The 15,443-nt window shown below is 34.0% G+C and overlaps 1 protein-coding gene across 4 annotated transcripts in view; it reads right to left on the reverse strand.

Annotated features, from left to right (window-relative positions):
• The window catches only part of CNKSR2 (connector enhancer of kinase suppressor of Ras 2), a 271,503-nt gene that overhangs the window by 196,602 nt on the left and 59,458 nt on the right, over positions 1 to 15,443 (reverse strand). For all 4 annotated transcript variants that reach the window (XM_061136326.1, XM_061136325.1, XM_061136324.1 and 1 more), the window contains exon 3: positions 9,586 to 9,788. In XM_061136326.1, coding sequence (XP_060992309.1) covers positions 9,586 to 9,788 — 203 coding nt within the window. The remainder of the gene's footprint in view (positions 1 to 9,585; positions 9,789 to 15,443) is intronic.

Below are 15,443 nucleotides of genomic sequence, written 5' to 3' on the forward strand. Positions count from 1 at the left end.
ATTAGTTCAACCACTTTCTTAGATAAAGGAAAAGATTTCAAAGAATACATTTCTTTTTTTTTTTTTTTTAAATTTTTATTATTTTTATTTATTTATTTTTTTTTCCAGTGGGTTTTGTCATACATTGATATGAATCAGCCATGGATTTACATGTATTCCCAATCCCGATCCCCCCTCCCACCTCCCTCTCCACCCGATTCCTCTGGGTCTTCCCAGTGCACCAGGCCGGAGCACTTGTCTCGTGCATCCCACCTGGGCTGGTGATCTGTTTCACCATAGATAGCATACATGCTGTTCTTTTGAAATATCCCACCCTCACATTCTCCCACAAAGTTCAAAAGTCTGTTCTGTATTTCTGTGTCTCTTTTTCTGTTTTGCATATAGGGTTATCGTTATCACCTTTCTAAATTCCATATACATGTGTCAGTATGCTGTAATGTTCTTTATCTTTCTGGCTTACTTCACTCTGTATAATGGGCTCCAGCTTCATCCATCTCATTAGGACTGGTTCAAATGAATTCTTTTTAACGGCTGAGTAATATTCCATGGTGTATATGTACCACAGCTTCCTTATCCATTCATCTGCTGATGGGCATCTAGGTTGCTTCCATGTCCTGGCTATTATAAACAGTGCCGCGATGAACATTGGGGTGCACGTGTCTCTTTCAGATCTGGTTTCCTCAGTGTGTATGCCCAGAAGTGGGATTGCTGGGTCATATGGCAGTTCTATTTCCAGTTTTTTAAGAAATCTCCACACTGTTTTCCATAGTGGCTGTACTAGTTTGCATTCCCACCAACAGTGTAAGAGGGTTCCCTTTTCTCCACACCCTCTCCAGCATTTATTGCTTGTAGACTTTGCAAATCAATCAATGTAATACACCACATTAACAAATTGAAAGATAAAAACCATATGATTATCTCAATAGATGCAGAGAAAGCCTTTGACAAAGTTCAACACTCATTTATGATTAAAACTCTCCAGAAAGCAGGAATAGAAGGAACATACCTCAACATAATAAAAGCTATATATGACAAACCCACAGCAAGCATCACCCTCAATGGTGAAAAATTGAAAGCATTTCCCCTGAAATCAGGAACAAGACAAGGGTGCCCACTCTCACCACTACTATTCAACATAGTGTTGGAAGTTCTGGCCACAGCAATCAGAGCAGAAAAAGAAGTAAAAGGAATCCAGATAGGAAAAGAAGAAGTAAAACTCTCACTGTTTGCAGATGACATGATCCTCTACATAGAAAACCCTAAAGACTCTACCAGAAAATTACTAGAGCTAATCAATGAATATAGTAAAGTTGCAGGATATAAAATTAACACACAGAAATCCCTTGCATTCCTATATACTAACAATGAAAAAACAGACAGAGAAATTAAGGAAACAATACCATTCACCATTGCAACAAAAAGAATAAAATACTTAGGAGTATATCTACCTAAAGAAACAAAGGACCTATACATAGAAAACTATAAAACACTGATGAAAGAAATCAAAGAGGACACAAACAGATGGAGAAACATACCGTGTTCATGGATTGGAAGAATTAATATTGTCAAAATGGCTATTCTACCCAAAGCAGTCTATAGATTCAATGCAATCCCTATCAAGATACCAACGGTATTTTTCACAGAACTAGACCAAAGAATTTCACAATTTGTATGGAAATACAAAAAACCTCGAATAGCCACAGTAATCTTGAGAAAGAAGAATGGAGCTGGAGGAATCAACCTGCCTGACTTCAGACTCTACTACAAAGCCACAGTCATCAAGACAGTATGATACTGGCACAAAGACAGAAATATAGATCAATGGAACAGAATAGAAAGCCCAGAGATAAATCCACGAACCTATGGACACCTTATCTTTGACAAAGGAGGCAAGGATATACAATGGAAAAAAGACAACCTCTTTAACAAGTGGTGCTGGGAAAACTGGTCAACCACTTGTAAAAGAATGAAACTAGAACACTTTCTAACACCATACACAAAAATAAACTCAAAATGGATTAAAGACCTAAATGTAAGACCAGAAAATATAAAACTCCTAGAGGAGAACATAGGCAAAACACTCTCCGACATAAATCAAAGCAAGATCCTCTATGACCCACCTCCCAGAATATTGGAAATAAAAGCAAAACTAAACAAATGGGACCTAGTGAAACTTAAAAGCTTTTGCACTACAAAGGAAACTATAAGTAAGGTGAAAAGACAGCCCTCAGATTGGGAGAAAATAATAGCAAATGAAGAAACAGACAAAGGATTAATCTCAAAAATATACAAGCAACTCCTGCAGCTCAATTCCAGAAAAATAAATGACCCAATCAAAAAATGGGCCAAAGAACTAAACAGACATTTCTCCAAAGAAGACATACAGATGGCTAACAAACACATGAAAAGATGCTCTACATTTCTTTTCTTAGCATCCCAACCTTTATGCCTTAAACAGTTAAAAGGTTTTCAATGATTAAAGATCTCTCATTGATCCCTTCAAAAAAGAATGGTCCTAAAATGTAGAAACAATTAAAAATAGGTATTAATGCTAAAAATGAGAGAAAAGATAAACTTTCACTATAAATAGTAAAATAAACTTTTTCTATAAGTAATACTTTTGAACATTTTTTGAAGGTTATGCACAACACGGAACATTAATTGATCTGTAAATCTCAAAGTATAGATTCATTTTGGCAAAGCCATATAAAACTGCAAGAAAGATGAGGTGTGAAAAATAGCAGGATGTAGGTTAAAAATAGACAAGTAAACCATGAATTGAAAATAAACAATAAAGATATTAACCAACTGTGATTCCTATCTGAGGCTTTTCCTCTGAGAAAGTCTGTTGTTTCATTCATCAATATTTAAAATAAGAAGAACAAAAAAGGATTTTTTTAGCCTTAGATTTTATTTAAGAAATGTTAGGAGTTGGTTTTTTAAAATAAGTGTTGTTTATTTCAAACATTTTAAATATTATTTAAATAGAAGCTTCACTGAAATTGTGGGTTTTATGATTTGCAAACATTTCCCCTAGCATTCTAATGCTTTTGCCTTAAAAGATTCAGAAGGCTTTCAGAGATATTAAAATGTATCTCATTGATGTCTTCAAAGTAGAATGAGAAATAAACTTTCTAGAAATAAAATTCTACATAGCAATTTGAAGTGTCAAGGCCAGAAACAGAAAAGTGGTATTCTTGTTTAGCATCTGAAGAGAAACACCCAAGTACAAATATATGTTTATATATGCTGCATTCCAAAGAATTACTTCTTCAAAATTCTGAATAATCAGTCCACATTCAAAAGGAAATGTAGTATAACAAAGAAACAAGATGAATGTGAAACAAGGAGGGCTTTTGTATTACAACAAACATAGATTCAAATGATAATTTTCACACTAGTGAATAACTTTAGGCAAGTTACTTCATGTTCCATATGTAAAATGGTGATAATGGTACCTGTTCTATGAGAACTCAATGAGTCAATACATGCAAAGCATCTAGTTCAGTACGGAACTAAATTAAAGATTTTTTCCTATTTTTTCTTTTCCTTTCTTCTCCTTCAAGAGACATAAAGTAAAAATTGCAATAAAGTCATCATATTGCTGTGCATGAAAGTTCTCCTAAAATGTAAAACAGGTATAATGTCAAAAGTCAAATTTTAAAAATTAAGCCAGCTGCTTAGCATCAAAATAACCATACTCAACTAACAGAATTTATTTTTCAACCAGAGCATTATATATATCAGAGGAATAAACCAAGTTTAAAGTCCAATGCTTGGCAATATTTGATTGCAGTGACCATTTCAAACCCTCCAAATTAATCTACGATGACAAGTCAATAAAAAAGACAAGATACATTCTTACCTTATATAAAGAAAGCACAAAAACAGATCAGTTTGGGTCTAGAACTTAATATGAACTAAATTTAATCAGAGAAGAGATAGAGAGTTAAATCATGATTTTACAAATCACTAACAAATTTTGTTAGTATTTTGTTCTTTCAAATTATGTAAAGGGAAATAAAATGAATATATTTCTCATATCACTTTGGTGAACAAGGTCAATGATTTACAGAATATTAGTGCTTAAAAGAGAACTTCAAATTCTCCAGATCTTACATCCTTATTCTAAAAAGAAAAACAGAGGTTAAGGTTCAATATTACCCAGGGCCAGAAGCAGAACTGAAACTTATCTCTTTCTTATTAGCCCCTTGGTCTTTTATACTATTTCATGATGAGTTCTGGCAGGGATTCACAACAGCAGTCATGGAGAACACTGCTCTTTTGGCTTTTCTAGCGTTGATTAATGTGTCTAACTTCCGGTGTAGTTTGTAGGATACATTGAAACAAGAGGACGTGTGGAGGGCTGTCTTGTGCTCTAGCTGCTACCTAGAAGACATTTTTTCTTTGAAAGGAATAAAAATATAACCTAAATACACATCTGTTAACAATCTCTAATAAAAGTCAGGAAAACTTTCCTGGGCTACTTGTCAGGAAAACAAACAGTGTAAACATTTTACCTGGCACAGTTACAGATAAAATCCTATTATATTTATATTTGACTTTGGGACCTTTCGAAATTTATATTGGGCTTCCCTGGTGGCTCAGATGATACAGAATCTACCTACAATGCGGGAGACCTGGGTTCAATCCCTGGATTGGGAAAATCCCATGAAGAAGGGAAATGCTATCCAATCCAGTGTTCTTGCCTGGAGAATTCCACAGACAGAAGAGCCTGGTAGGCTATTATCCATGGGGTCGCAAAGAGCTGGACGTGACTGAGCGACTTTCACTTTACACTTTACTTTTATGGCAGTGGAAGAAGCAAAGTCAAATTCCCAAATACAGAAGTTGTTTAGTTGCTTAGAAGAAGTTGTTTAGTTGCTATATCAAGTCTGACTCTTTTGTGACCCCATGGACTACAGCCCACCAGGCTCCTCTATCCACAGGATTTCCCAGGCAAGAATACTGGAGTGGGTTGCCATTTCCTTCCAGCACTCATCATTTGCCTTTCCTCCTTGCCAACACCTCTAAAAGACATGAGTCTACGAAAAGGTGAAGTCTGATATTATGCAAAAGTATCCTGAACTACTAACCATTTCACAGAAAAATTTCTTCAGAGTTATCACTTACATTTAACTCACAATCAACCCATGAATTTCAGCTTTCAATAATTCTAAATAAAAAGACAAAACTGTTGCTTGTGAGATTATATATATCCTGATTCCCTAATTTACCACATACTTTCAGGTGTGTGAATATCTAATACTAGGCAGTCTTACCCTGCCTAAACTGTCAGCAGCATTTGACCTTATTGACCACTTCACTTTTTCCCTAAAACTCTTTATTCCCATCTTAAATGTTCTCACCACATATACGAAAAAGGTAATTATGTGAGCTTATAAATTATATTAACTAATCTTATTGTGGTAAGCATTTTGCAACATCTATATGTATCAAATCATCACACTGTACAGCCTAAACTTACACAATGTTATACATCTCTTGTATTTCAATAAAGTTAGAAAAAATACAAAAATATCAACACTCCCTCCCCCCAAATATACCAAAAAAACTCTTTCCTCCTTTTGCTCCCATGACACCATTCTCAACAAATTCTAGCCTATGGAGTCTCTGGTTATGCCTTCTTATTTTTTCCCCATAAGCTGAACTTCTAATCATCCTTCAATTGGTGGTGGTCTGCAGCAGTCATTCCTTATCTCAGTTCGCTTCGTTCACTCAAAAAAATTAATTGAGTACCTACTATAGGCCAAAACTCTTCCAGATAACTGTGACTGCAGTGAACAAAGCAGATGAAAATCCCTGCTCTCTTGAAGTATACATCATGTATAGAGTTCTCAAATAAAAACAAGACTAACATATAAGCAAATTATATAGCATGTTAGAAGGGTTTCGGTGTTATGGAAAACAAATAGAACAGAAAAAGAGGAATTCATTCTAAAAATCTTACACCACCATATTAATATATTCAGGACTTTAACTACTATCCACATTTTAATGATTCCCAAATCTCTATCCACCATGTATCTTTTCTGAGCAGCAATATTCTAAAGAACTTTTCACAGTCATCGCCAACACTCAACCCTTGTCCTCCACCATAACTCGTTCTTCCTATTTTGATAATGGTTTCACCATCCACTGGATGAGCCAAGTCAGATACCTTTATTCACCCTAGATGTCTCCCTTTTCCTTAGTCTCTATATCTATCTGTAATATTCTTCTATGCCCACTCCTGCTTCTCTAATTAAATATCTCAGTCAATAGCAGTGCAGAGAATCACCTCTGTGGTCAGATGCCTGGAATGAATCCTGGCTCCACCACTTACTTCCTATTTGGTTTTGAGCTTAACTTCTGCCTCTGAATGTCGTATTTTTCCTATCTGCAAAATGAAGACAACTCTCCTAGGTTTGCTTTAAGTGAATGTGGCTGGTAGCATCAGAATCACCAATAGTAGCAGTAGCACGATTAGAGTTGGCACTCCATATTGGCAAGTTCCATAACCATGGGTGCAGCCAAATTTGATTCAAAATATTTGGGAAAAAAAGATTGCAGAGAGCTCAAAAGAGTAAAATTTGAGTTTGTTGCACAAGGCCAATTATGTACATAGCATGTATTAGGTATTATAAGTAATCTACCAATGATTTAAAACATAAAGGAGGATGTGCATAGGTTATATACAAATACTATGTCATTTTCTATAAGGGACGGAGAATCCTCAAATTTTGATATCTGAGGGGTCCTGGAACTAACCCCTGGGAGGTAACAAGGGAAAAATACTCCTAAAACAACCTCTTAACTTGTTTCCCTTCTTTTAGCCTTATTCTTCACCTAATATTTCCCAACACTATAGCACAAGTCATTGTCCAAATTCACAGGTCTGAAAACAACAGTGATCCTAAGCAGCTCCCCATATGCCTTCAGCATAAAGACCAAATGCCTTAAAATGACAAAGAATTTTTGTTGCTCTTCTTTCCTTTTTAAAACTTAATCTGTTAAAGCATAATCATTATAGGCAAGCCACCCTGGAGCTGAACTTTCCTCAGAAAAATCTTCAAAATATAAACTTCAGTTTCTTTTTTCAGTTTATAGTCTAGTCAGAAGATTTTTAAGGTTATCACAAAGTTGTCTCCTTGTTTCTTCAAAGTATATATTTCATTTTTATGGCCAAAATGTTAAATGGCCTTTGATTTAATTATCACTGTAGTATGATATAATTCAAAATAAGGATTATGAGAACCTTTGCAGCAAAGGAAGCCTAACAGATGAATTAAAATATTTCATTCAGGCTTTTTCTCACATTTTCTTTTCCTATGAAACAACAAAAGACCACTGATTGACTGTATAAATTACTATGTATGTGTGTGTATGCTCATATGTTTGCAGATAAACTAGCATTTATTAAGGATGTGGTCTTAGATAATACAAATAATGCAACTGTAATAAATTATATAATACAATGAAATCTCAGAAATTATTATATAATGTTCTAGAAGTCATTATGTGACTTTATAAACATTACCTGCCATTAAGAGGTAAACACATTCTCTAATCATTCTATTTATTCATTTCATAAGTACTAGTGTAAAATAGAAAATAATGAAATTTACCAAATAAAATATAAAAGCTGAGCAAATTTATAATATAGGATAGGTGATATAAGATATAACTAAAAATCAAATATATTTTCTATAAGTTTCCCAATTACTGAGAAGCTTCTTGAAACAAGTATATTACATTACTTAAAGATAAGCTATAGTTTAAATATATTTACTTATTGACCATTATACAACTTGTAGAATTTATGTTTAAATGACAATTCATACAATTGATAAATGTGGGTTAAACAATTTTAAGGATTTAATGGTGTCATAAGAGAAATATGCTGTCTACCAATTAATTATCAAAAAAGCTAATGATATACAGCCTACTGTTCAGATCTGGATTTAGTATTATCATGTTATATGTTTGGAGAAGGGAATGGCAACCCACTCCAATATTCTTGCCTAGAGAACTCCATGCACAGAGAAGTCTGGTGGGCTCCAGTCCATGGGGCTGCAAAGAGTCGGACACGACTAAGCGACTAACACTTTCAACTTTGTTATACGTTATTAGTAATATATATATAAATTTAGACAATACAGAAATAAGTAAAATTATCTTAACTTTTACCTTAGACATAAAAATACTTTATTTTTAATATAAAGTACTATATTTTTAAAAAAGGAAAAAATGTAATACAGTTGAACTTCAAACAACAAGAGGGTTAGGAGTCCCAACCCTGCACAGTTGAAAATTCATGTGTAACTTTATACTCAGCCCATGTTCGCAGACTCATTCAACGGATGATTATGACGTGCAGTAATGTAATGCTTATTGATTGAAACAAACAAACAACTATATATAAGTAGACCCATGCATTCCAAACCCATGCTATTCAAGGGTCACTGTGTATATATGTACATACACATATGTGCATGCGTGGTCAGTCACTAAGTGGTGTCTGACTCTTCGTGACCCCATGGACTGTAGCTAGCTAGGCTCCTCTGTCCGTGGAATTTTCCAGGCAAGAACACTCTTTAAGGGATCTTCCCAAACCCAGGATCAAACCCACGTGTCTTGTGTCTCCTGCATTGGCAGGTGGATCCTTTACCACTGAGCCACCAGGGAAGCTCATATATATCTGTACATGTATTAAAATCCTACTGACATTTATTCAAGAAAAAATTCTAGTAAACTTCTATATATCAGAGTTTCTCAGACAAAATATTTTTTTGATTATTTAACCATTATAACATAGTACACATCTTGGTGGACCATAGTCCATGGGGTCACTAAGAGTTTGACACAACTGAGCAACTAACATTCTTATGTCCCTCACAAAAAATTTTCAAAAATGAAAACTTTAGTTTTAATACTTGTAATGTTTCACCATTAAAATGTTTAATCACATATACAAATTTAAACTAACCTTTTTCATTTTATATTATGAAAACTTTTATGTTATTTTATGTGTTCAAAACAGATGAAATTAACTAAACTAGCAAAAAAAGGACCAAAACTGTATCTGTAATACCCAAAATTGACTGTGCAATGTGAATAACAATATAGAATGAATAAAGCAAATGTAGAGACATACAATGCAGGCTATGAAAATTTCAATGTCTAATTACCCGTTTAAAAACAATAAATAGAATCCTGATGTTTGCTTCTTTAAATATGACCAGTGAATGAAAAGCACATAGAAAATCAGGAGACAAAGCAAGACAGTATTACAAATCTTTTTGTGACAGCCAAAAATGATTTTGCTTATAAAGCAGCAAATGTATTTTAAAACTGTCAGGAACTAATGACTGATTAGCTATTCAGTTGAATATAAAAATTTGCAAATAATTAGAATCACAATGCCTATATTGTGGTAAATCATAATTAGACATTTTTTACTTAATATTCCTCTACTTATCAATTTATCAATCAACAATCTTTTCACAAGAAAAAAATGAAATAATGTTATATTCAAACTGATGTCTGAAGAGGATAACTTATGAAACATGTAAAAGATTTTACCTGTCCAACCAAGCAAGCAGACTCTTGGCTGCTCCAATCAGATCCACAACTGAAGTCAGAAAGTCGTTTGGCAATTTTCGACTGGTTCTCCCATCATAATGGCCACTCCTTCTCCTCCCTGTTATAAAGTTCTGTAGATTTTTGGCAGATGCATTCAACTTGTGAGAAAGAGTTTTTAGATTTTCTGTTTCCAAGCCATAATTCTGAATTATAAAAAGAGAGAAAACAAATATACTTAAAATCAATATTTCATTCAGTCAACATTTACTGAGTACTTTACTATATGTACAGGCATTGGAACAAGTATTAAGAGTTAAACATGAATAAGATAGGATTCCTGGCCTACCAGAATTCACAGTCAAATGAGGATTTGGGGAAACATCAGATAAACAAATTACAATAAAATGTGTAAGTACTAACATGAACATGGAGAGATGGGCACTGTATCTTGGAACTAAGGCACCCAAGACAGAAAAATTATAAGGACTCATAAGCAGTTTCTTTTTTAAGCAAACCTAAGTTCATTTATTTGTGAAATTCATTATTATTAACAATTATTTTTGCTTATCTATTCTATTAGCATACGTATAGTCATGAAAGTAGGCACTAGGAAAAATTCTGTTTCCCCAAAATGAGCAAAGTAAGTACAACCCAACAATAAAATACATCATATACAATATAACTTTCCTTCTGTGTCCTCTTCATAATGCCTCACGTAAGAAGTTTCTTTTATGATATGGTATACATAGTAAACCTCTGCATCCTCAGGGGAACCAATACACTTTCTCCTTTTTATAATACAAAATTTAAAACTAAACTTTTAATTTTGTCATGGTTGCATTAGCTCAGTCAAGTGTGAATCACATCTAAAGAAATCATACTTTTTTGTAAGTATAATTGTTCTTCTTTTCCTTGGTCTCAGTTTTCAATTTCTAGTAATATACAGTGCATGTGTGCTAAGTCACTTCAGTCGTGTCTGACTCTTTGCGACCCTATGGACTGTAGCCTGCCAGGCTCCTCTGTCCGTGGGATTCTCCAGGCAAGAGTACTGGAGTGAGTTGCCATGCCCTCTTCCAGGGAATTTTCCCAACCCAGGTATCAAACCAGCATCTCCTATGTCTCCTGCATTGTCAGGCGGGTTCTTTACCACTAGCGCTACCTGGGGAACCCACAGTAATATATAGTATCTCACCCTAAATCTTTCATCTATAAATTATTCCAAGAAGGATTTCTATGAATAAATACAAATAATTTTTTTTAAACCATATTCAATAGGGACATATTGTAGGATCCTCTCAGATATACTTCAGTGAAAGATTTCCCAAGTTACAACTAAATTTTAAAACAGGTAATTGTGAGTTGTAAAACACTTCTAAGAAAGGCCAGTTAACCTGATCAGAGGATGACCTTGATCAAACTACTTGGCAACATGTACATTATTTTCATGTGTAAAATTAAAAGTATTATTAACCTACAGAAAATCATGAAAGTCGAAGAATGTTAGATAGTCTCTGAGGCCCAAACAAATTCTAACTTTGATTTAGCCTTTCCTTTTACAGTTAAGTAAAGTGAGGGAGACTTTTTGATTTGCTTTAAAGAGCTCAGAGCTTAGAGCAGACAGAAATCAGAATGGGACTATAAGTTACCAGGCCACCTATGAGAGAATACCTTAATACCCACTCCTTTGCACCGCTAATCTGTTCCTGTTCAAGCAGGGTAGGAGAAGCAAACAAAGCAAAATGAAGAAAGTAATAGGGAAAATGAAAAAGGGAAGCAAATGTAACAACAGATTTAGGTCTATTATCAAGTCAACAATTATTGCATACCTAAGTTTATATGAAATTTAGGTTTATTTTTTTCTATGGTAATTTAAGGAAAGAAATAAAAAAGGAGGGAGTAGAGGAGAGGATTTGGATTCATAAACATTAATACCAACTTATGTATGTTACCACTAAAGATTTAATAATGATAAAAATCTGACTGTTCTTTGCTGAAAATTTACAGTTTTACTAAAAGAACAGTTTTAGAGCCATAGATTAAAAAAACCACACACACAGTATATTATATATTCACTGCTAAATTTGAACTGCAATAGTCTTGTCAACTTAAAAGGTTTGGTTTACACAAATAAAACAACATTCTATTCAAATTCTATTGCATCTGAGCATGAATTATTTGTGAGACATTTAGGAGATTTTATCCAGCATGTCTGTATGCTATGAAGAAAATCCTCTTAGAAGAGATACTCTAATGACTAGATTAAAAATTACATCAACTAAACTTAAAATGAAACTTTTGAAGTACTTGAAAGTATTTTCAGAAGTTTTTCTCTGTGTTAAAGCATTTTCCCTGAAGTACAACAGTGTCTGCTTTTTTCATTTCTGTATATTAATCATTTTAATGAGAAAATATTTGCATTTGCTCAGAGAAGCTCAAATTTAAGTAGTTTACTAATGAGGAACCTAATCAATCTGGTAACATAACTTGAACTCTATAGCCATTAGTGCCCACAAAAGATCCATTTAAACTATCTTCTTATATATAATCACCTCAAATATTTTATTAGAAATGATAAAAATGATTTTAAAAGAATGCAGATTCTCTCATAAATAAAAATCTGAAGGCAAAGTAAAAATACTTTGAAGGTTCAAACTTTTAGATAGTATTACATTAAAAAAAATACAGCTCAAGAATTAAGATAATCGAAAAATCTTCTGGACAAAATCTGGTAAGATACAGAGGTCTTCTAACTTGGAAGCCTACTAAAGAAATACCTTATATGAAGGAAATTCAGGTAAAAAATGTGGGCGACAGAGTAACCCAGTAGCGAGAATAGACAAAAGATGCATAGTAGAAGATGGAGAAGGAAATTCTTAAAACTTATTCTAGTTAACAAATAAAACTAGTTGAACTATTACTAGTTAAACCAGTAATTCAAAAGCATTTAAGAAATTCTAGAGGACTATAAAAGTAGTTTAGCAGCTTATCTGTATGTAACACTGCCTATGTGATACTATTTTAATAAAAGAGGTGGGTTAGTTGATCCTGCAAGTTAATTTTTAGCATCACAGAACTCAATTCTAAGTAGCTCAAAATCAATTATTGACAACACAGATACCACTTTGCCTTTTTCTTCATGAAAATGGATGGTTTGTTCTACCTCACTAAGTCACCAGTAAATCACATTCCCCAGCCTACCATGTAAAGAAGCAACAAGTAAATGAACCACCTCTTTGTTTTGGCCAAAGGTATGCAGGTGAGAATTACTGTCCTGACTTTTTAAAACTGCAGGTTTACTCACTGCAGGCTTGCTTTTACTGGATACTCATGGGACAACTAGGCATTACTATTGGTATAGAAAGGACTGAATCAATTAAACAAAAGCTTGGACGTGAAATGTACTTTGCTATTTTCTTTATCCTATGTTACCTATGTGGCCAACAACATTCATGCCAGGAATCAGGTGTGACTCCACAAGGATTCAACATAGCCAGTCTAGTCTTAAGGAATTGGTGCTAAGTTTCTACTGTATTCTCAACTATATGCATGGAGAAGCATATGAAAGAAAGAAACAACATTTTAGAAAGTCAAATTGGCTATACCCTCATTAGTGGCAAATTCTCACTACACACTTAACTGAAAATATCAGTACAATGCATTTTACAATGTCAATGCTATTTTCTTCAGAGCTCTTAATCTGAATGCATCATGTAACATGTGCTTAGGTTTTATAATACTTTATAAATACAAGTGAGTCCTAAAAGGATTGCTTTAACAAATATTTTCAAAAATAAATTATTTTGAGATGAACGAACCAAGCAATTATGCTGCAAAGAAACAAATCCTAGCAAGTGACATCAAATTTTTCATGTAAAATACCTATTACATGAAAAGTACATGAAGAATGAAATGAAAACTGTTCTTTTCCTGTCATAGATGATTCACTTGTACTTCTCAATAAAAGTTGTATTGTCAGAACATAAACTGAGGACTATACATTAAACTATATATATGCTTTCTTATTTTAGTTAACACAAGGTGCTCTCTATTGAAGCACACCAAATGATAGCATAACAGCTCGAAAGAGTGAATATACCTCCGAATCATGAAAGCTTCTTTCTTTCTAAGTTAACATTGTACAAACAGTATATAGATGGAGCTTAATAAATCTATGTTGCAGAAATGAGCAAGTTACTGAATATACTTTTGATTTCATTAGCTTCCATGACATTATTTCCCATCAGGACTAATTTTAAAACAAGGCAGAAAAATACTCCATTTCTTAAATGAAACAATAAAATTTGGTAACTTCTCTGTGTCTTCCGTATATTTCAGAGTCAGGGACTGTATTGGCAAGAGAAAAAAAATATACAGTTCTCTGGAGAAAGGCAGAGAACTTCATTCAGTAAGATAGCATTCATTTAATATCCTCTATGTGTTAAGCACTAGGCAGAATGCACACTGGGGACCGAAAAACCAAAGCAAAGATTTATAATGTGATCCAAAGTGCAAGGCGCCGTTCTTCCCATCACTTCCCACTCTTCAGCAGCTAAATCAAAACTCTTCCTTTTCTCTGAACACCCCAAACTCTTTCACAATTCTGTCTTTACATATAATTTTCTGCCTAGATAACTTTGCTCCAACTTTTTTATCTGGCAAACACCTACTTATCCTACAAGTCCCAATACATTTCCTGGATCCCTCAGTAGTGTTTATCATCTTCTTCTGCTTTCCCCTGGAATTTTTTGTTTTTAATCTATATTATCTTTTAATTACTCTTGTACTTTTTACTGGACTATAGGCATTTTAAGAGCACAGACTATGCCTTTTTCATCTTTGTATTCCCTGTGGTAGCACTGTATCAGCATGAATATGTAATTGTTAAAAGAAGACATAAATACAATAGATGTAGGAAAAAGTAGAAGAGTCAGTAGAGACATTACAGATTTGAAGAGACAAAACATAGCTTCCCATTCCAAACAGCACAACTGCTGTTGCAATCAACTCAGCTTGCTGGGGAGGGCTCTCACCTTCTGATTTTATAATGGCATGGAGAAATAAATCAGGATTCACTGCTCAAATATTTGCTTTATATTTACTGGAAAGCATCTACTGCATAAAGTGTAAGCTATGTTCACTTTAAAGCTGCTGATGTATAGCCATTAGCAAGCAGTGAAAATGAAGTTTAACATTTGACCTCTTTGAGGAAAAAACATAGAAAGAATGAATTTAATGTTTTTATTTTTTTTCCCAAGAAAATGATGCAACACTAGAGTGCTTAAACCCAGAACTGCATGGCAGTGGTTTATATCTCTGATACCATCATTTTAAGTTAAGTCGAGGTCAGCACAGTTTATCATGGGCCAAACTCCAAAGTCTATAGGTTTAGAAGATCTGAAGGTAGTACCATAATTACCAATCTCATTCTCTTATTCAAAGTGGCAGAGTGGAACTCAGCATGTGAGTGGTTCATTTATGAGAAGACCTGCTTATGACGCATTCACTCTAGATTTCAAGCTCTAACATGCTCAACTTTACTGTTATAGATAGGGGACTGCTAGGTCAGATTCCCGTCTCTGAGTCACTTAGATGATACCTTTATGACCATTCTGACTCAGATATGGAAACCAATATGCAAAAACACTGTGGACTTACCTTACCCTGAGTACTAGCTTTTATTTTAGGCATGATTTCTGTGGTCTGATTTAGGTAAGGGAGAGTGCAAGTGTGTGTTCTGGTCTGAATTAATTTTCTTATCTCAGGAATAAGGAAACAAGAGGATCTCTAAATTATCACATGAAAAATACATCAAGTCTCTTTCATCACCACTTTCAAAAAAATGCTTATTCAGCATTTAC

The sequence above is a fragment of the Dama dama genome, chromosome X, assembly GCF_033118175.1.
Source record: "Dama dama isolate Ldn47 chromosome X, ASM3311817v1, whole genome shotgun sequence".
In the NCBI taxonomy this organism is placed as follows: Eukaryota; Metazoa; Chordata; class Mammalia; order Artiodactyla; family Cervidae; genus Dama; species Dama dama.